We start from the raw sequence: 20,299 nt of genomic DNA, 5'->3' as shown, positions 1-20,299 counted from the left end.
TGTCTCGAAAAACAAAAAAATAAAAATAAGCAAGAGAGGAACCCTAGTTCTCTCCTATACCTTCAAGGCTCTTGCTCTTGTGCAGCCTTTATTGACACTGGAGGAAGACAGCGGGATTGGAGATGCTCTTGGAACCGTTGCTATAGTCCAGCAAAGAATCTGGCTACATTTTACCAGTATCCTGAGGACTGGAGTCAGGCTAAATTCCAAAGTAATGGTTAATTTATTTGCTGAAGGAAATTTCAAGACGGGAGCATTCAGGCGGTATCATGGTTAGTCTTCACTGCTGTTCTTCAGGTCTGTAAAGAGAGAAGACAAAAAACAGCAGAGACATCAAAAAATGCGCAGTTTGGCAAAAGAAGGAGTTGAGTTTAGGATTGCAGACAAGGCTGATGAGCTGCTGAATGGTCAGAGGTTCACATTTCTAGAGTATCTGTCTCTGCACCGGGACGATTGCAGAGGTGGCCAGGGGTGAGACTTCACCCATCCAAGGCTCCAACCTGTACACCTGGGAATTCATTTGAAAGGAAAGAACCTGAACTCAGAATATATCACCAAATGGTTCCCTGCTGGAAAGCAACTGCTTAGGAGAGAGTTTTCTCCGACTCAGCCACCAAGGCATATAGTGGCTACCACAGTTTGGTTCCAAGGAATATATATAGAGGCTACCACAGTTTGGTTCCAAGGAATATATATAGAGGCTACCACAGTTTGGTTCCAAGGTATATAGAGGCTACCACAGTTTGATTCCAAGTCATATAGAGGCTACCACAGTTTGGTTCCAAGTTATATAGAGGCTACCACTGTTTGGTCCCAAGGAGGCCAGGCTACATCTTGAGCTGGCAGCAAAATGTGGCACCATTGTCCTTATGGTGCTGATTTTGTAGGCAGACTAATGTGACCATTCACTTTACGTTCCTACCTCCACAATGGAATGTATCCCCTCAAACTATGGACCAAAATAAGCCCTCCCTCCCTTAAGGTGCTTGTGGTCAGGTATTTGGTTAAGCAGCACCAAAGGGAACTAATGCATTCTCTTTGGTGGAATTTAAATGATTATTGTTTTTACTGCGTCTGACCTACTCTTGTGAGTATGCAGGAGCATGTGTGTAGGGCTAGAAGACCTTGTTTCCTTGGCGTCCTCTATCCCTACTGGCTCTTGCAATCTTTCTGTCTCCTCTGCCTCTTCCACAGAGTTTCCTGAGCACTAAGGGGAGGGATCTGACGGAGACAGCTCACTCGAAGTGTTCCAATGTCTCTCAATCTCTGTATACTGTCCAGTTACAGGTCTCTGTATTTGTGCCCATCTACCGCAGGAGGAATCTTCTTGAGATTGGGAATCTCATTGGCCCAGGACTTGCCAAGTAGGCTAAGGTGGTGGCCAGTGAACCCCAGGAACCCGCCTGTCTCTGCTTCCCCGGAGCCGGGGTTACAAGCTTTTGTCTAACCTCGTTTTCGATATCTGAGACACCGCCCAGTGTTGTTTGCTTATGATGTGTCCTCTTACTAACCGGTGCTCCAACCATCACCGCCTAGAAGCTGTGTGACCTCAGGCAAGATATTTAACATCCGTGTGTCTGTTTCCTCATCTGCAAAATGGAAATGATCATGAGAGTGCTATGTGGATCCAGAGCACTGCACACAAACCAGATCACCCCCTCATTACTGCTTCAAGTCTCCCCCCACTTTCCTGATGGTCCCTGCTCATCCTCTGACTTAACCAACACTTAACTGGATTTGATCCCTGGAAATGATGGTGGAAGGAGGGAACTGACATCTGAAAGTTGTCCTCTGACCTCAACTCATGTGTATGTCCATTCCCCCACACACACACACACCCATCACATACACACACACACACACACACCCATCACACACACTCATCATATATACACATGCACTCATACACATGCACACACACACACACCCATCACACACACTCATCATATATACACATGCACTCATACACATGCACACACACACACACCCATCACACACACACACACACACCCATCACACACACTCATCATATACACACATGCACTCATACACATGCACATACACACTCACATCACATCACATCACATCACATCACATCACATCACATACACCCTCATATTGGGTAGCCCAGAGTGGTGTGACCTTGATCTAAAAACTCTTCTGCCTTAGCCTCCCTACTTCTGGGGTCATGAGCCTGTGCCACCACACCATCCTGTGAGAGTTGTTTTAAAGGCATGTTTTGCCTTTCTGGACAGGTAAGGTCACCCTGCTCTCGGTTGCAGAACAGAGTTATCTCACGTCCTTCTCCACTAAGGGGTGAGCCCATGAGGGCAGCAACAAGGTTTCACTTAGTGTGTACCACATTGGCATAGCATCTAGCACAGCAGTGCGGAACAGCAGCTGCACCTGGAGAGGGACCAGGGGATCCTTTTAAAACATTCTATCCAAGGATGGTCGGGCTCCTGGGAAGGTGGGGAGCCTGGAGCAGAGTGCTCCTTGGGTCGCGGGGTGGTGCCAAGACCACAGTATTAGGTTCACCATATAGATGAAATTTCCAGCTGTCTGGACTAAAATGAGAAGCAGCTGCCCAAGATGCCTCGGAGAAAGACTGGGGTCAGCACAGTGAATTGTGGGTACACCGTGGACTGTGATGAGAAGCACCCAGAATCAAATGGGTTTTCCTTCCTTTCCCTGGCCGTCAGGGCAGCTGACATCCCTCGGGGAGCCTCTGTTCTCTCCTGTCTGGCAGAGATCACTCGAAAGGGAACACAGGAACAGTGGGCAGACGGAGACAGGCACCCAGCAGGCAGCTGGGAAGCCTTGTTGTCATGGACGATGGTGCTGAGTAAGCGATCTCCGCCAGTGAGGTAGATAGTCCAGGTGGGGTGCGATGCTCAGGGTGAGCACAGAAGGACCCTTTGGACTAGCTGCTAGATTGGGAGTCTGTTTCCCTGTTTCCCTTCCCCTTCTGATGTGTCTTGGGTTGCTGTGAAGTTGGTTCTGGTCCACACCCCCCAAGACTTCCTCCCTAGGAGACCTGGGGTGGGGGGGTGGGAAACAATAAAGTATCCAGTGATCACAGGCACTTAGAAGTCACTTAGCCATTGGACTTGGAGTTCTGCCCCTTTCACTCCTCCTGAAATGGGAGTTTTATGGGGCTTTCTAGGCTCTGCTCTTCACAGCAAGGTGACTTTATTTTAGGCATCTGCTCCCATATGAAGTGTTTGCCCAGTCCTAACTTCTGACCAATCGCTCTTCTTCCACTCCTCCATGAGTTCCTTGTGGCTTTAACAACCGACCCACATTGCATCATACCCTGACCTCTTCCAGCCCTCCAGGGCTCAGAACACCGCCTTTCCTTTGGGACACGGAGAATGAAGAGCGCTTGTTTCCCTTTGGGATCTCATGAGTCCGGCTTCTGCTGTCTTCGTTTCTCTCCACGTTTTGTCTTCCACACTCCCACTAGAATGCCCCATTAAGCTCTGTTTGCAGCATTCCGGGGCTTCTCCAGTCCCCAGCTCTTCCATACTCCTCTGGCAAACCAAGAGTCAACAAACCACCTAGTTAGGTTGATCGCATAATAACCCCACTCCCGGTACCAGTTTTACGAATTAGTTTTCTTGTTATTGTGACCAGGTATCAGACAAGAAGAAGCCTCAGAGAGAATGGTTTATTTGGCTTACAATTTGAGGTGGCTTTAGGTCATAATGAGGCTCGGCTTGGTTACCATGAGGATGCTCTGCAGTGCTCTACTGGATACTCAGAGCAGTTTTATTATTTCCACTCTGTGCATGAGGAAACAGACATGTAGAAGTTGAATTTGCCTGAGGCCACACAGCTTCTAGGAGTGGCCTTGGGAGCAGAGGTCATGAGCAGACAGCCCTGGGGCGGGGGGGGGGGGGGGGGGGGGGGGGGGGGAGGCGTGTCCTCAGATACTAAAGGAAAGTTAGACAAAAGCTAGCCTGAGTGTGCACACCACAGCTTCCCATTGATGTAGCCTGAGTGTGCACACCGCAGCTTTCCATTGGTGCAGCCTGAGTGTGCACATCACAGCTTCCCATTGGTGCAGCCTGAGTGTGCACACCACAGCTTCCCATTGGTGCAGCCTGAGTGTGCACACCGCAGCTTCCCATTGGTGCAGCCTGAGTGTGCACACCGCAGCTTTCCATTGGTGCAGCCTGAGTGTGCACACCACAGCTTCCCATTGGTGCAGCCTAAGACATCTGTAGGACCTTTTCTGACTGCTCTCACACTCTGAGGTTTCTGGGTGCTGACCCTCCACCTCAGCCTGCGCTTCCATATGGGCCGCTGCTTAGCCTCGACTCCGGAATCTTTATGGAGTCTTTCATATGGTTAGAACCATTATTAACCATCACATATTTACTGTTCTCGGAGATTGATCAGTCTACAAAACCTCAGTTTCACAGAGTGCTTGCATGCTGTAGTGGTGTGGTAAGACTTCAGTTTCACCTATCATAGGCAGGCAGTTACAGTCACCCACTCTGCTGTTGAGAAAACCGAGGTTCAAACACATGAAGCAGCATGGTCAAGGCCGTGTAGTCAGTAAGGAGGTGGCCAAGACTGGAGCCCCTGGATTCTGGCTCTGGTGCCTGTGTTTTCCCCACTGTACCAAAGCACAACGCACCGTGAGTGGCCAGAAAGATTTCACCCTGGCCCCTGTGACCTCCAGCAAATTCTGTAACCTCCCTGGACCTCAGCAAAACTGGGTTCCCGCCATACATTGATGCTACAGAGGGGGACCACGCACGCGCAGGTGAGGCACAGGGATGCAGCCGTCAAAAGGGGGGGGGAGACAAGGACAGGCGGCAACGACCTGAACACATCTCTCTGTGACACAATGATAAAGTAACAAAGGGGTTGTCTAGAGCGTTAAACCCTCTTAATAAAGTTAAGGTGTGGATTTTCAGGATCTCATCTAGTTCCTCTAAAACTGTGAACAAAGGAAGCAGGTGCCTGAGGAAGACAGCTCTGAATATGATGTCAGAGATCGGAAAGACCAGGGCTGTCAAGACCCCCGACTTAGTGTGGAGTGATGGTGGATGCTTAGGACAGATGGAAAATAACCAGTGACAAAAATAATGATAATAACTGTTGCATTAAACAACAACCAGGTAAGAATGGAGTGTGTGTGGTCCGCTGGTGCGAGTCACTTGTGAATCCAGAATTAGAATTCATCCAGTTTTCCTCTCCCCGAGGCTCCCGTCCCTTCCTATAGAACCTCCCAACAAGAAGTCCTTAGTAACCGAAGAAAGGATCACAGTGTAGACACTAGAAGCTTCAGCTGAATTGGGTCTGAGTGTGGATCGCAGTCTGTGCTCTGTGACTCCAGGTAAATGACTATGCCTCTCTGAGTCTCTCTGGGTCTGTACAGGGTTAGGAGGAGGAGGAGCGAGAGGACGCATGCAGAGCTTAGCATCACTGAAGAGCTGTGGACAGGAGCTGCTGTTTTAGGGGTGCTCCGGCACTGCTGCTGTTCCCCCTGCCTATGCGGGAGGGAGATGGCGCAGACTGTCCACACGGAAGCAGGCTCCCATCTTGAGTGGGAGAGGGAGCGAGTGTCACAGTTTCCCACTTCCTCCTAGAACCGTGTTTCCGTTGTGAGCTAAACAGGGAGGAATCCACAGACAAAGGAACAATTCTGGGAGAGCCCCATCCCGCAGCCAGAAGTTATTTCCTCAGAAGTGGGAAGTTGGAGAGGAACCCCCACCCCCCTCCCATGTGCAAATGACCTGGTGCAGGGAAGCTGGGGCTTCCCTGGGACCCGCAGCCAGGAACTGGTTCTCCAGACCAGAGCCCCTCAGTAGGAGCAGAGTGGCTGCTGGGAATATCAGTGAAGACACTGGACTTCCGTGGGCCTGTCCCCCAGCCTGGCTCCTAGATCGGGCCACCAGATATGCCCACACAACTGCTTTCTCGCTGACCTATGACCTTCCTGGCTTCTTATCTCCCTATCTTGCTAAAATTACAGCAGGTTAGAGAAATGTGCTAGTCTACCATCCTGGTAATAATCCCTGCTTTAAAGGTACAATCATTCCCCAGCTCTCCACACTGACGCGTCTGTGAGCTCCAATCCTCATACCAAGGGAAAAACCACTGCTCTAATTAACATACACAGGCCGTCCAAGATGACTTCCACGGGGGTGAGACTGAACTCCTGGAAGATGCTGAGCTCCAGGCCCTGGCTGGGCAGGCGGGGTATCTCTGCGGCTCTTTTTCCATCCCATGTATACCACGGTCTTCCTGTATAACAGGACAACAGGAAATGTTGACTTTAGTGGAAAACAAAAAAACTACTTGTCCAACCAATGCTGTCACTTCCAGCATTTTGCCCACGGTTTGCCTGTTCCTTAGTCTTTGAAAGAAGCACGTATAAAGCCACAGGAAGAAGCCGGGGTCCCCTGTGGCCCCAGCCAGGTGGATTTGCAGCAAACTGAAAGAGACCTTTGGCAAGGGAGGAGAGAGTTCTGAACCTACATGTCAAAAGGACGATTCTGCTAGCCTTTCCCATGGTGCCGGTGGCCTCTGCAGAGCTACCCTCCAACTGGGCACCCATGAGAGCAACACTCGGGAGGAAAGACATCACAATCAGCCCCTCCCATTCTGCCATTCTGAGACCTCTAAAACAGGGCTAGCCCACCTTGTACAGATTAATGCATGTAAATAACGTGTAAATCAATGTGTGTAAGTGTCTTAAAGTAGGTAAACCACCCATGTTGGCTGAATGACTACTATGTGCTGGATGCTGTTCTACATATGGTCTCCTGTGTGAAGCCCATTCCTACTAAAGGGCCATACTTGTGGGTTAACAGTGGTATCTGTACAGCAGGGAGCTATCGGTCTCAAGACATGTATGGCTAAGAAATGGGGGAACAGGGCTTGAACTTATGGGATATATTAGTGACTTGTCTTGTTGCTGTGACAGAAGCAACCTATGGAAGAAGACATTTCTTTTGGCTCCTGGTTTGAGGTTACAGACTGTCATAAAGGATATCGTGGTAACAGGAGTTTGAGGCAGCTGGTCATGATATGTCCACAGGAAGCAGAGAGGGGCGGATCCTGGCATTTTCCTTGTATTCAGGCCAGGTCCGCAGCCTATAGTGTGGTACCACCCACATTGAGAGGAAGTTTTCCCACCTCAGCTAATCCAGGCTAGAAACTATATCACAACCATGTCTGGAGGCTTGCTCTTTGTGGTGACCCTGAATCCCACCAAGTTGACAGTCACAGTGAACCATCACAGACCGCTTGCTCATTATCTCCTGATTTCCACCATTTCCAACTTATGTGTGAGAATCCACACCCACCACCAACAGACCGCATCCCACAATCACTCACAGCCCTATTCCCATGAGGGGTACAAGACAGTACACAGTCTTTGGGAGCTGAGCCAAAGGAGCAGCCGGGCTTCCGTTTCCTCTTCTAACCAGAGCTTTTTGGTTTTGTGCATTTCTTTTCCCAAGCACCTCCTGGCTATGCTGAGCCTCTATGGGGATGGGCATGTTTGTTTAAATCACATTAACCGGCTGCTAGACTCGATCACCACAAGAAAAATGTTTGTGCCTATAAATTCATTCCTTTCTCCGGTCCTTCAGCATATACTTCATGTTGGGCATGAGCAGGCTCCCGTCCACAGGGCGGAGGCCCAAATGAGGGAAACTGACCCAAAAAAAGAGACAAGGACACCAAGGATTCGATCCCAGCACTACCTAAAACAACCAGTGGGACGATGCTCATGGCACTTGTCAGGAGGATCAGAAGTTCAAGGCTGAGGCTACACTAGGGTACACGAGACTCTGTTCCCAAAGCAAAAATCAGTAAGGGGGTTTCAGTTCTACGACATGAGGGCTGGAGAGATGGCTCAGCAGTTGAGAATATATGCTGCACTTCTAGAAGACCTGGGTGGGGTTCCTAGCACCCGCATGGTGCCTTATAGCTCTCTGTAACATCAATTCCAGGAGGTCCAATTATCTCTCTAGCCTCTGCCAGCACCAGGCATATACATGGTGCACATACATACGTGCAGGCAAAACACTTATACACTTAAAAATAAGTAAATAAATCTTTTTTTAAAAAAATCTGACCACATGAAATGCCAGAGGGAGTGCTCCATCAAGGTGTGATGGCATTAATTAGAAGATATCAGACCCCATTCAGTTGCCTGTGGCTTGCAGAAGGGTTTTGAGGTCTCCCTGCTTTCTCTTTTAAAATGGAAATTAGACCATTGCCTGTGAGCCCTGTCTATAAATCGCACATTCCCAGTGTCCTTGCTGGAGTCCTGTGCTCCCTCGCTGCTAAGAATCCTTCGGGGTGAAGCTTGCCTTGAAGCTGTTTCAGGCCTGTTGGCAAGTGACTGGGGCCTGAGGCTTAACCTCCGTTACATGACTTCCTGTTCCCACTGTGTTTCAGTGGGGTGTGTGGAGAAACACAGACAATTGACCTTCATCCTGGATGGGTTCTCCCCGGGAACAATACACACTCAGAAGTCTACTCTTAGGTGTATCTGTAAATTCCAATCTTATTTGAGAAACCTTCTTACAACCCAGAGAAAAATCACTCCTCATCTTGAGTTTCTGTGTCGGGACCTTTCTCTACTCTCACTTGAAAAAAAAAAATCAAAGACTTATGGACAATTAGACCATTTTTCCTATTTGCTTTTAGTCCTTAGACTTCATTATGCCTCTCTAAAACTAAAGTAAACAAAATAAATTTATTCTAAATAAGCCTTAAACATAAAGATTATCCTGTCCTGATGTGCCGAGCCCTTGCACGACTCTGGGAACTTGATTGGGGCTGAAGACATGACAGAGACACTGAAAAGCTGGGGTTGGGTAGACGGGACCTTCTGGTTGAGAAGATGCAGTATCCTGGAATCTTACTGTGTTTATTTTATACAGCCGAACAAGGAGGTAGGGTATATGGTGTGTGTGTGGAGGGGGTATATCTGTGGTATATTTGTGGTATATGGCTGGATCAAGGAGGCAGGTTTAAACTCTGTAGGGAGCCAGTCTTCAGATCATAAACGTGGGCATCTGGGAAGAAAGCTATGGTGGATGTCTTCTGTACACATGGTCAATTTCACACTTAGACCAGAGGAAGGCTTTGCCCTCCCTCTGAGCCTCACCCCTGGGGAGCAGGGAGACCTGGCCATTTTCCCATGGGTCTGAGGCTGTTTAGACATGGCTGTGCCCATGTCAGCAGCACGCATTTATTCATGCTGATGCCCTAGTCTGTCCCACCAGAAGCTCATGTCACCTGGAAGCAGGAGTAAAGGAGAGGGGCAAGCTATACATGAGTGACTTGGGAACAGTAGAGACCTGACTCGTGGGTGACACTGATGGTCCCTCTAACGAAGAAGAATCATGTCCCCTCACCTGGCTTTGAGCACCTTGAGTAAGAGAATGGGCTCTACCACTTTCTGTCACCACCATTGACAGCTCAGCTCAGGCCGGGACCTGTGAGCTGTCCTCACGGTAAGACTGGCAGGGTCCCTGTTCTTGCTTTCTGTCGCCACCATTGACAGCTCAGCTCGGGCCCGGACCTGCCAGCTGTCCTCACGGTAAGACTGGCAGGGTCCCTGTTCCTGCATCCCCCGCTACATGCACACCCAGAGCACCTTTCTGGGAGCAGACATAGATGAAGACGGACTGACTGGTTCTGTCACTACTTCATCTTCACCATGTGTGTCAGCAGCTCTTGGTATTCTATTTGCTAAGAGACCGGAAGCTTAGGAAAGATTAGAAATTTCCCCCACGATCCCCCAGCTGGAAAATGGCAGTACTGGAAGAGGCATCTACAACCTCTAGCCTCTCTGACATGATTCCTCTTAAGCATCAGACTCAGGAAAACTGTGCGTCCATTCCACACTGGATATTTCTTTTCCCTCAACGAGTTGCGTGACCACAGCCAAGTCACACAACCTCTTTGAGCCTCACTCTACAGAGCTTTAAAATGGGAGCGCTGGGCTAGGTCATCAAAATATCGTTTTCATTGGTAGTGTTTGTTGGACATCTGCCATGTGCCTTGTCTTAAGTATAACTCGTAGTCCACAAATAACATCTGGTCAGTGCTTTGGCATCCAAAGTTCTGGAGGGGGTTACTAAGCAGCAGCAACTCTGACCACAGCATACAATACAGCAATTGCTTAGTAAGTATTGGCTATAGGCACAGCAGGACCTTACCTAGTCCCCAGAGCCCCTGAGGCTGGGGGTCCTCCTGCTCTCATTTTACATACAGCAAAACCAGAGCTCAGCACAAGTGCAAAACGAAAGTACAAGAATCCAAGGACTCAGGGGCTGGAGAGATGGCTCAGCAATTAAGAGCACTGGCTGCTCTTCCAGAGGACCCAGGTTCAATTCCAGGCACCCACATGGCAGCTCACAACTGTCTGTGACTCCAGTTCCAGGGGATCTGACACCCTCACACCAATGTACATAAAATAAATTAAAAAAATAAAAATCCGAGGACTCATTTTGGGTTAGACCCAGATCGCTAGCCACTGTGCCAGACTGCCCTAAAGCTATTGATCATGCTCTGTAGGAGTGTCCATCCCTTTTCTCTCTGTCATCCAGAGGGCAGTCCAATGGTTTCTTAAATGATGAAGGTTTTCCTCCAGTCCCCATTGTTCACAGATGTTTGCTGGCATATTTTGCAGATACTGAAATCTGCATTGCCAGGGCAGAAGCACCTGAGCCCTTGCCAAAACGCCAGCCTCTGGACCCCAGGGCAGGCCTACCAAGTCACTCTCTAGCCAAGAGGACCGAGAGTCTGCATTTCCCACAACCCCAGAGTCTCACTCTACCTAAGAGACAAGGCTGGTGACCTGGTGGCATGTACAGTTTGTCATCTACATGACACCCAGAAGCCTTCTCTCTAATTCAGTTCTCTGATGCTTGAAATCCCTGTGGTAGGAAAATCCCTCATCGCAGGAACACACTTCTGTATCCAGTGTCCTTAAGGAAGAGCCAGCGTCTTGGTGTGAGCTCTGTTATCCTGGAGGAGCCTGGTGCTGGCTGAGTGGCTTCGTGTCCACAGTGTATATAACATTTTCTATGGGATGGGATCCCTTGCAGGATGACAGATCTGAGCTCTGTTGTCTCTGACTGTCAGGACTGTGACGTTTTGGTAGGCTGCCTGGGGAGATGGCCATGCAGCAGAAACCACAGCCCCTCAGAAAGAACCTGACAGGCGAAGTTGTAACCCAGCATCCTCAGCAAAGAGGGTTTGGAGAGGAAGCGGCATCGCCTCTGCCTCCTCCCTCCTGCCCTGGTGTAGTTGGCTGTTTTTTACTCTTTACTCTTAGGGGGCCCACCACCCAGCTCCCAAATAAACACATGGAAGCTTATTCTTACTTATAAATGCCCGGCCTTAGCTTGGCTTATTTCTTGTCAGCTTTTCTTAAATTATCCCATCTACCTTTGCCTCTGGGCTTTTATCTTTCTCTGTTCTATATACCTGTCTTTACTTCTTACTCCATGGCTGGCTGTGTAGCTGGGTGGCTGGTGGCTGGCCCCTGGTGTCCTTCTCTCCTTTTCTTGCTCCTTCATCCTCTCTTCCCAGATTTCTCCTCCTATTTATTCTCTCTGCCTGCCAGCCCTGCCAATCTTTTCTCCTGCATTGCTATTGGCTGTTCAACTCTTTATTAGACCAATCAGGTATTTTAGACAGGCAAAGTAACACAGCTTCATAGAGTTGAACAAATGCAACATTAAAGAATGCAACACATTTTTGCATCGTTAAACAAATGTTCCACAGCATAAACAAATGTAACACATCTTCAACTAATATTCCACAACCCCCTGGCCTCCAAGATGCTGGGTTAAGCCTGAGGTGTGGTAAGAGATTAAAGCATGGGAGTTTGAGCTTTGAAGATAGATCCAAGACCTATCCTTGGCACTTGTTTCTCTTCCTCTGAGCTTTGATTTCCTCTTTCCTAGGGGAGTGGAGGTTGTCTTAATTACTGTTCTATTGCTGTGAAGAGACACCGTAGCCAAGGCAATTTATAGAAGGAAGTATTTAATTGAGAGCTTGCTTACAGTTTCAGAGGGTTAGAACATTATCATCATGGCAAGGAGCATGGCATCAGGCAGGCAGGCATGGTGCTGGAGCAGTAGCTGAGAGCTCACACCTAGTCTGCAAGAGCTCACACCTAGTCTGCAAGTTGTAGCCAGAAAGAGAGAAGAGACTGGGCCTGGCAAGGGCTTTTGAAACCCCAGAGCCTAGCCCCCAGGGACACACCTCCTCTAGCAAGGCCACACCTCCTAATCCTTCCCAAACAGTTCCATTAACGGGGACAGGCATTCAAATATATGAGCCTGTGGGGGCCATTCTCATTCAAACCACCACAGAGCTTTTTTTTTTTTTTTTTTTTTTTGGTTTTCCGAGACAGGGTTTCTCTTGTGTAGCTTTGCTCCTTTCCTGGATCTCACTTGGTAGCCCAGGCTGGCCTCGAACTCACAGAGATCCGCCTGCCTCTGCCTCCCGAGTGCTGGGATTAAAGGCGTGCGCCACCACCGCCCGGCACCACAGAGCTTTAAACAAAATAATGTGTAGAAACTGCCCAGCACAAGGAGACTGCTCAGTCCCAAGGAAAGGTCCTGTTCATTTACTGCAAGTGGAACTTTCTCTCTGGGAGGAAGAAAGCACCATGGCCTGGGTAGCAGTCCATACTCTCCATCATCTTCTCCCTTAGCTCCTCCTTCTCTGTCTAGTTGGAGTCTAGTGATCCATCTCTGTTCAGGAATCAATCCTTCCAGTCTTGGAGGGTAGCTCAGTGGTAGAGCACTTGCCTAGCATGCCAAGTGCCCTGAGTTTAATCCCCAATTGGGGGCGGGGGTGGGGGGCAGGTACTTAGAAGTCAAGGTTTCATGTGTGTGATCCTGTCGAAGACCAAATCACCTTGCAGAGCTTTGGTACCAAAGCCCCTGTGATAACCTCAAAGAATTCACTCAGAACCTAGTTGTGCCTATAGAAAGGGCAACCAAGCTACGTCCAGAACAATAAATGTCAGTGCAACTTCTGGAGAGGCCAGAATGATGCTGCCCTCGGGCACTTGCCTGGGCATTGGAAACACCTGGGGATCCCACAATATTTTCCAGGGGACCCGGAGATCAAAGCTTCTTTTGTGTTGCCTTTTTATTGTTGGTTGTTGGGATCTGTGACTTCAGACTGGTCTCTAACTCTCTGGGCTCAAGCAACCCCCTTGCCTCAGGCTCCCAGGTGCTAGAACTTCAGGTATGCACGGCCAACCCTGGCTCAAAAAGTATTTCAACATAGTTCTAAATGCACAATGTGCCTTCTTCGTGCTCCTTCTGCGCAGGTGTGCAGGGACAGTGTCTGGGGCACGTGACGATGGCAGCCGTGAAGGCTGCTGGGATGCGCGTGTATCTTTGTGGTGTACCAATCTCTGGGTTAAATTGTTATGCAGCACTGATAGGCACAACCCACTGCAAATGAAAGCTTCTTGGGACCCTGTTCTAAAAGTATAAAAGAATTTTGAGACCAAAAAAAAAAATCTTGCTTAGATGCAAGATTGTAAAACATCAGTAGCGAACTTCTGCCCTCCAGGGTCCTCCCATTGTGCTGTAAGCCTGTATGTAAGACCTCCTCCCTCCTTCAATAAACAGCATTTGGCATAAAAAAAAAATTACCTAGAAGAAAATTAGAATTCCTGGGCACTAATGATGACCTCACTGTATTAAAAGACTAAGCCAACAAAAATAATAATAATAATAATAATAATAATAATAATAATCTACTCCATCTTCCATCAGGACATAATGGCACAGGCCTTCAATTCCAGCACTTTGGAAGCAGAAGCAGGTGGATCTATGTGAGTTCAAGTCCAGCCTGGTCTACATATCAAATTTGAGACTAGCCAAGGCTACACAGTGAGATTCTTTCTATAATAGTAGTGATAATATTATTATTAAAATAAAACAAAAGATTCAACCAACCTAGATTCCTGATGCAGCTATTTGTGATTTGTGAACCAGGTGTAGCTAGCCTAATCTGAGAGGAGGGTGACTGTGGGTCTCACTCAGGTCTTTAGTCCTAGTTCGGGGACAGTGAGCAGGAGAAGCTCAGCTCCAGCCTGAATACGTCAGAGAGCAGGTCCCAATGCTGACAGTAAAAAGGGGGCTGGTGATGTTGCTTAGTGGCAGAACATTTGCCTAGTGTACGAGAGACTTTAGGTTCAGTCCCCAACACTAAACAAACAAACGAAAGAATAGAAAAGAAAAACAAAAGAAAGATTAATGAAAATAAAAAGGATGTGACAGAAAAAAAAATAGAATGCCTGGTATAAGGCTGTTCTGCCTGGTACCCCCAGGGTTCAGACACAGCAGGTTAACAAGGCTGCACTGTTGCATTTACACCATGACCGTCTCCCTTGTGAGTGGTTAGGTATGAATGTGAAGATGAGGGACAGACAGACAGAAGAGCGAATGCCTGCTGGGATAATACCCTCTTTATTTTCTCTAATTGCCAGAGCAACCAACTTGACATACTCTCCAGCAAATGTTTTGAGATCATCTTAACTGAAATCCATGTATCCCTGAGGTCCAGCAAGGTCCGTGATTCCTTTGGAAAAGATTTCCTTCCAGGAAGTCGAAGTTTGGCTCTAGCGATACTTAAATAGTTCCTGCTCTAAAGAAGGGAGCTACTACCCATTCAGACCCTCACCTCTGTGGCACTGGGGACTCGGGCCCTGGGGACAACAGGTCTCCTCCTCTGCAGCCTTCAGAGTCACAGCTGGAGAGCTGTGGGCTCCCCTCCTTTGGAACGGTGCAGGTCCCTCAGCGGGCATCCTAGAAAATGGGTCTCCCTGTCAGACCCCTCACAGCAGCCTGGTGGGGGTGAGTTAGGAAGTGCTCGGAAAGTAGCTACCACAGGGCCAGGGGCTGGATGGAATGTTCCTGAGGCAGTGGTCCCATCTGAATTGTCAACCTTAGTTCATTGGCTCCAACTTTAGGATAATGCCTAAATGCCACCGAGAGATGACGTCACTACCCGTCCCCCCACAGTGCCGCTGTACAAAAGATGTCTGTTTGAAACAAAGTCCAGCATGAAGCACTCTGCCGAGCAGGCTGTAGCCTAGACTCTTAGAAAATGAGGCACCTAGTTTAGCCCACCCTTGGGAAGCCTTTTGCACACCCTACGTGAGTGGGATGAATTCACGAGCAGCAAGAATGCCTGAAGCGTGGTGTAAGCACGTAGCATAACCATAACAGCCCCTTGTGAGGTGTGTTATGCTTAGCCCATTTAGAGAGGAAGAAGCCGAGTCACTGGGAAGTTAGGCAGCTTATAGAAAGTCCCACAACCCCGAATTGAAGCCTGGTACCCTGGGTCTCTAGAGTGAGGATGCTTCTAGGATCCCAGCCTTTGCACGTTCACATCAACACCTCCTTGCCTCCTGGGAAAGAGAGAAACTAGTGGATCTGAGAGTTGGAGCCTAAGCAGAAGTCCAAGCCCTTCTAGGTGCTTCTGGGTGGCCTCTCTGTCTTAGTTCCTTTAGCTAAAAAGTGAGGTGATCCTGGCACATACCTCAAAATTGTTGGTAGGATCAAATAAGACACTGCAAGGCAGTATACCCTGGCTAAGAAAACAGAGCGAGGAGTCGATGGACACTCTCATAGCTATTTGTATTTAACTTATTTGTGTCTTCATTCCATTCTTTATAAAATAGAGATAATAAAATGCTTGATCTGCGGTTTGGAGGATAGAAGTCTTGCTAGCACAACTCAGTAACTGTTCAACACAAGTTACCATGTGCAAGTATCTGTCATAAAGCAGGGATGTGCTGCTGCTGTGATGAAGCTGGCCATTGGCCCTCAGGCAAAAGAGGTCCTATAAGGGACAGAGAAATATCAGTGACATAATGGTCTTGGCATGCTGCTGTCTTTCAAGGACTCTCTGCTCTGAGATCTGGGGTCTCTGACCTGGGAACTTGCCAGAAGCACAGAATCCCGGCTCCCACCCGAGACCTCCTGAACCAGAATTTGCATTTTGTCAAGAATCCACATGATTCCTATGCACACGTAGGCTCAAGATGTACCAGTGTGCGTGGGTGGAAAGGACAGCCGTGATAGCTTTGGGCATGGAGTAGGAAGGGTTAATGTTTCGTTTGGCTCTGGCGCAGGAAACAGAAGGTTCCAGAGATTGAAGCATGTGAATGGATGAAACAGGAAGGCTTCCTTCCTGCCTGTGTTCTAGGCAGCTGGGGACTCTGGCTGAGATATGTTCGGAGCTCCTGTGACTGCAGATCAGGCTGAGGCAAAGGAAAGCCATCCTGCTCCTGCTCAGTGTGGCCTGGGCTCAGATGTGCCAACATGGAGGCCCAGTCCTCAGGCCAAGGCCATCTGAGGTCTAAGGCAGAGTAGGAAGGCTGGAGGAAAGCCACCAGGTTTTGAGCAGGGCCCTCCCCAGAGAGGTTGGTGACCAGCTGTGGGACAGCTGCTGTGGGAGGCCCTGGGTCTCCGTGGTAAACAAGACCCTGCCTTCTGTTCCCTGTTGTCCCTGGGCGGGGACAAGATCTTAACTCAGGGCCTCACTGTCCCTCCCCAGTGTTGGAACAGCTAATCCCAGAGCTCACCGGGCTCCTCAGCCTCCTGGACCATGAGTACCTCAGTGACAGCACCCTGGAGAAGAAGATGGCCGTGGCCTCCATCCTGCAGAGCCTGCAGCCCCTCCCAGGTCAGCCCCGAGGAGCCCCACTTACACAGACAGAAATGGCGCCTGCCATTCACCCCAGAGCCTGTGTAAGGGCATGTCTAAGCCTCATGGCATAACAGGTCCTATGCTGTGACCCGACATGCTCATCCACCCAGGCCCTGCCCCTCCACTGCAGTCTTGACTGTGCCCTGTGCCCTCCTCCATCCCCAGCCCTTCCCAGACTCACACAGAACATGCACACTCATATAGTCACCACACACATGATTCACAGCATAACGCTCGCACACATAATGCGCCACATATACCAACACATTACACACAAGTAAGCACTAACATATACCATACAAACATACAGCACATACACATATAAACGCATGCTTTGGCTACACTATAATGTATGCATGTGTGTGTGCAACGTGCAGTCATGAAGAGACGGATGCTCCTGTGTGCTCTCTGACACACGCATCCCCCCACCAGGAAAACAGCTCCCACGACTTTGTGCATGCCCTTCTAAAGCCATGTAAGGGTGCCTCGCTGCCTACCCAGCAGCTTGCCCCAGCCTGAGACATGGCGAGTCAGCAGACGGTGTACTCTCTCTTCATGGCTCACAAACTGCACCCCATCCTTGCAGGACTCCTGGAGTCTGAAGGATGAGGTTGAAAGTCACCACTGGGTAACGCTGAGCCATACTCTCCCCAAACAGAATGTCACCTGCCGCCTCACAGGATCATTGCGGGGTCGGGGGGTGGGGGGGGTGGTGACAAAGGTTCTTCCTCGCTGGAGTCCTGCTTCCTCACCAACCCTGAGCTGACCTATGGCAGCACTAGGCTTCTGGGTGCCCTTCCGTGTGGAGGCAGAGATCACAATCACAGTGGTACACTGCAAACAAGTGGAAAGAGGTGAGGCAGGCTTCCCTCCTCACTGGTGTGTCCTCCTCCCTCAGCAAAGGAAGTCTCCTTCCTGTATGTGAATACTGCAGACCTGCACTCGGGACCCAGCTTTGTGGAGTCTCTCTTTGAAGAATTTGGTAAGTTCCCTCTCCTAACCTTAGCCGTGAACACATACACACATGCACACACACGCACACGCACATGCGCGCGTGCATGCACGCACACGCACACGTACACACAGGGTCCCAGCCTAGTGGCGCTCCTGGTTTTCACACTGAGCCATTAAGTCTCCTTGGGCTCCTGGGCCCGGGCAGCTCTGAAAGCCTGATTGTGTGCTGAAGGACTTACCCCGAGCTTGCAGGAGTGAATGTGCGAGCCAAATAGCACAGCACAGAGTGGGTACCCTGCAGACGCTGCCGTCCATCAGCCGTGGCCACTGAGCCTGGCTGAGAGTTGCAGAAAATAGGAACTAGAAGTGGCTGCCTGGCCTGAGAGCAGCCAGCTGGCTTGTGGGAGGGAAGGTGCCATGCGGCCATCCTAGAGAAGAAAGAACTATTTATCTAAGGAGAGATGCGTGCTTTAGGAGAGTTTTGAGACGACAGTCCCTGTACAGCAGAGGGACACAGGAACCCTGTGGGCATGCACATACACAGGAAACCCCGTGCCTCTGTGTCATACCCTCAAAGACCTCCAAAGCACTCCACAAAGATGTTCTAGTGTGATCTCTGCCTGGAAGCCAGGCAAGACGGATCAGTGTGCCCAGCCTACAGGAGCGGTCCGGGGCACTCTATTCAACTACTTCTGTGGGTTGCTAATGATGGAGGAAGTAGGGCCTGCCTGGCTTCCCAGGCCGGCCTCCGGACCTCAAACCCAGCCATCTTTCTCCTCTACCACCTTGGTTTTCTCTGCAGACTGTGACCTGGGTGACCTTCGGGATATGTCGGACGATGGGGAGCAACCCAGCAAGGGAGCCAGCCCTGAGCCAACCAAGAGCCCGTGTCTGAGAAGTGTGAGTCCCAGCCCTGAATAGCGAGGGTGGGGGAAGCTCTTGCTGTAGTCCCAGGGGCCACTGCTGCTGTGCAGGACCCCCCTTCTCTCCGTGGTGATGGTCAAGGGCAGATATAGTGCCGTGCGGACCATGGCATGCCTACTGTGGTGCCTGCAGACTAGGGAGATGGTCATGAGCCGAGTCTGCACCCTCTGGCCCAAAGGACGTCACCACCCAGCCTCAGGTTATATACACAAATGAGAGGAAAAGCTCTGGGCTAGGAAGGGGGGGGGGCTTCTGCCATCCCCCCTGCTCTGCTTGAGGCTGTGGGCAAAACACTTTTCTTGGAGCCTGAGTTTTTCACATCTACAGAGTAAAGGATTCGATCTAGGGTCCCCAACCGTGGGACTACAGAGTTAGAGACAAGCTTTGTTCGTCAACCGTAGACTCTTAGCATCATCACCTCCGTCACAGGTACTAGTTCTTAATTTGCTATGCCCTTTACATGCATACAGCCACCAAATGTGTGTGGCACATTTGCCACCCCCGTTTTACAGATGAGGCCTGGAGAGGGTTAAGTGATACACCCCGTGTCCCGCAGCTGGTAAAGGACCGCGCTGAGCTGAAAAGCTGAGGTTTCCTGACCCCAAATTGCACCGCTCACCCAATTATATGCCTCGTGTTTCCTTGTTCTGTTGCTCCTTGTGTGGTGGCAGAGCTCACACCAAAGTTGGAGAACTGTGGGTGTGCCCACTCACTCAGAAGCACAACAGCCACTCGGGGCGATCTGCAAAAACTCTCGGACATTACAAAGGAACTCTGACGACGCTTGCAGGATTTCCAGCAGCAGAACAGCGTGAATGGGCTCTTGGGTTGCCAGCTCCGGCTCTAGCAAATGCTATGGGCTCCACCAGGCACAGCAGCACATGCTGTAATCCCAGCACGCAGCGGGCAGAGACAGGAGTATTGCCACTTAGGGCCAGCCTGGGCTACATGAGACCTCAAAACCCCAAAACAGCGTAGTGCTTCACATTCAGACTGCCTCCTTGGAACCCTGGCCTCCTGCCCACCAGTCTCCCTCCCTCCCTCCCTCCCTCCCTCCCTCCCTCCCTCCCTCCCTCCCTCCCTCCCTCCCTCCCTCCACCTGTTCCCTTCTGCTTTGCTCACAGCCATCTTGCTTCACAAGCCTTATGTGTTCCGCTGCAGACAGCTGACATGCCTCCACCCCTGCCCAACAAGCCTCCACCCGAGGATTACTATGAAGAAGCCCTTCCCCTGGGGCCCGGCAAGTCCCCTGAGTACATCAGCTCTCAGAGTAAGTTCTGCTCCCTCCATGGCTTATAGGATTCCCTCCTTGAGAATCAGCAGGTCATAAGCCACTGCCTGGCCAGCTCCATCACCCTTGCCTGGGAGGGGCTACCCTGAGCACCTAACCATGGGATCAGTGGTGTGGCCCAGGGCTTGGCTTCTAGCCTCAGTTCTGTGGCTTGAGACAGACCCTTCCTTCTGAGAATCTCTGTCCTCCACCCTCGAAACAACAGGAGGCACTAGCTCCATTCATAAAAGAGTGCTAGGACAAAAGTGACAGCCATTAGCCTGGCTTCCAACTCTCTCACCCCTTCGGTTTGTGGTGTCATGGTTTTCTTCTGTGTGTGCACACGGATGGATCCTGTTACCAAGTCAGCACATCCTAGGATGTGGCCCATGGCCTAAACCAAGCTTCACAGTTCAG

General features: G+C 50.0%; 1 protein-coding gene and 1 long non-coding RNA gene across 7 annotated transcripts in view; one reads left to right on the top strand and one right to left on the bottom strand.

Annotated features, from left to right (window-relative positions):
* The window catches only part of Afap1l1 (actin filament associated protein 1 like 1), a 58,620-nt gene that overhangs the window by 11,624 nt on the left and 26,697 nt on the right, over positions 1 to 20,299 (top strand). For all 6 annotated transcript variants that reach the window (XM_006985154.4, XM_076555339.1, XM_076555338.1 and 3 more), the window contains exons 2-5: positions 16,582 to 16,710; positions 17,633 to 17,716; positions 18,491 to 18,588; positions 19,774 to 19,882. In XM_006985154.4, the coding sequence (XP_006985216.1) occupies positions 16,582 to 16,710; positions 17,633 to 17,716; positions 18,491 to 18,588; positions 19,774 to 19,882 (420 nt within the window). The remainder of the gene's footprint in view (positions 1 to 16,581; positions 16,711 to 17,632; positions 17,717 to 18,490; positions 18,589 to 19,773; positions 19,883 to 20,299) is intronic.
* On the bottom strand, positions 76 to 3,666 carry LOC143269601 (uncharacterized). The gene is made up of 3 exons (XR_013046135.1): positions 3,322 to 3,666; positions 1,449 to 1,589; positions 76 to 299 (listed from the first exon to the last, which is right to left on the bottom strand). It is a non-coding gene; the product is annotated as an uncharacterized LOC143269601 (long non-coding RNA).

The sequence above is a fragment of the Peromyscus maniculatus genome, chromosome 19 (genome assembly GCF_049852395.1).
Source record: "Peromyscus maniculatus bairdii isolate BWxNUB_F1_BW_parent chromosome 19, HU_Pman_BW_mat_3.1, whole genome shotgun sequence".
Classification (NCBI taxonomy): domain Eukaryota; kingdom Metazoa; phylum Chordata; class Mammalia; order Rodentia; family Cricetidae; genus Peromyscus; species Peromyscus maniculatus.
Note: the sequence above shows the minus strand (reverse complement) of the source record. Positions and strands in the feature narration are given on the sequence as shown.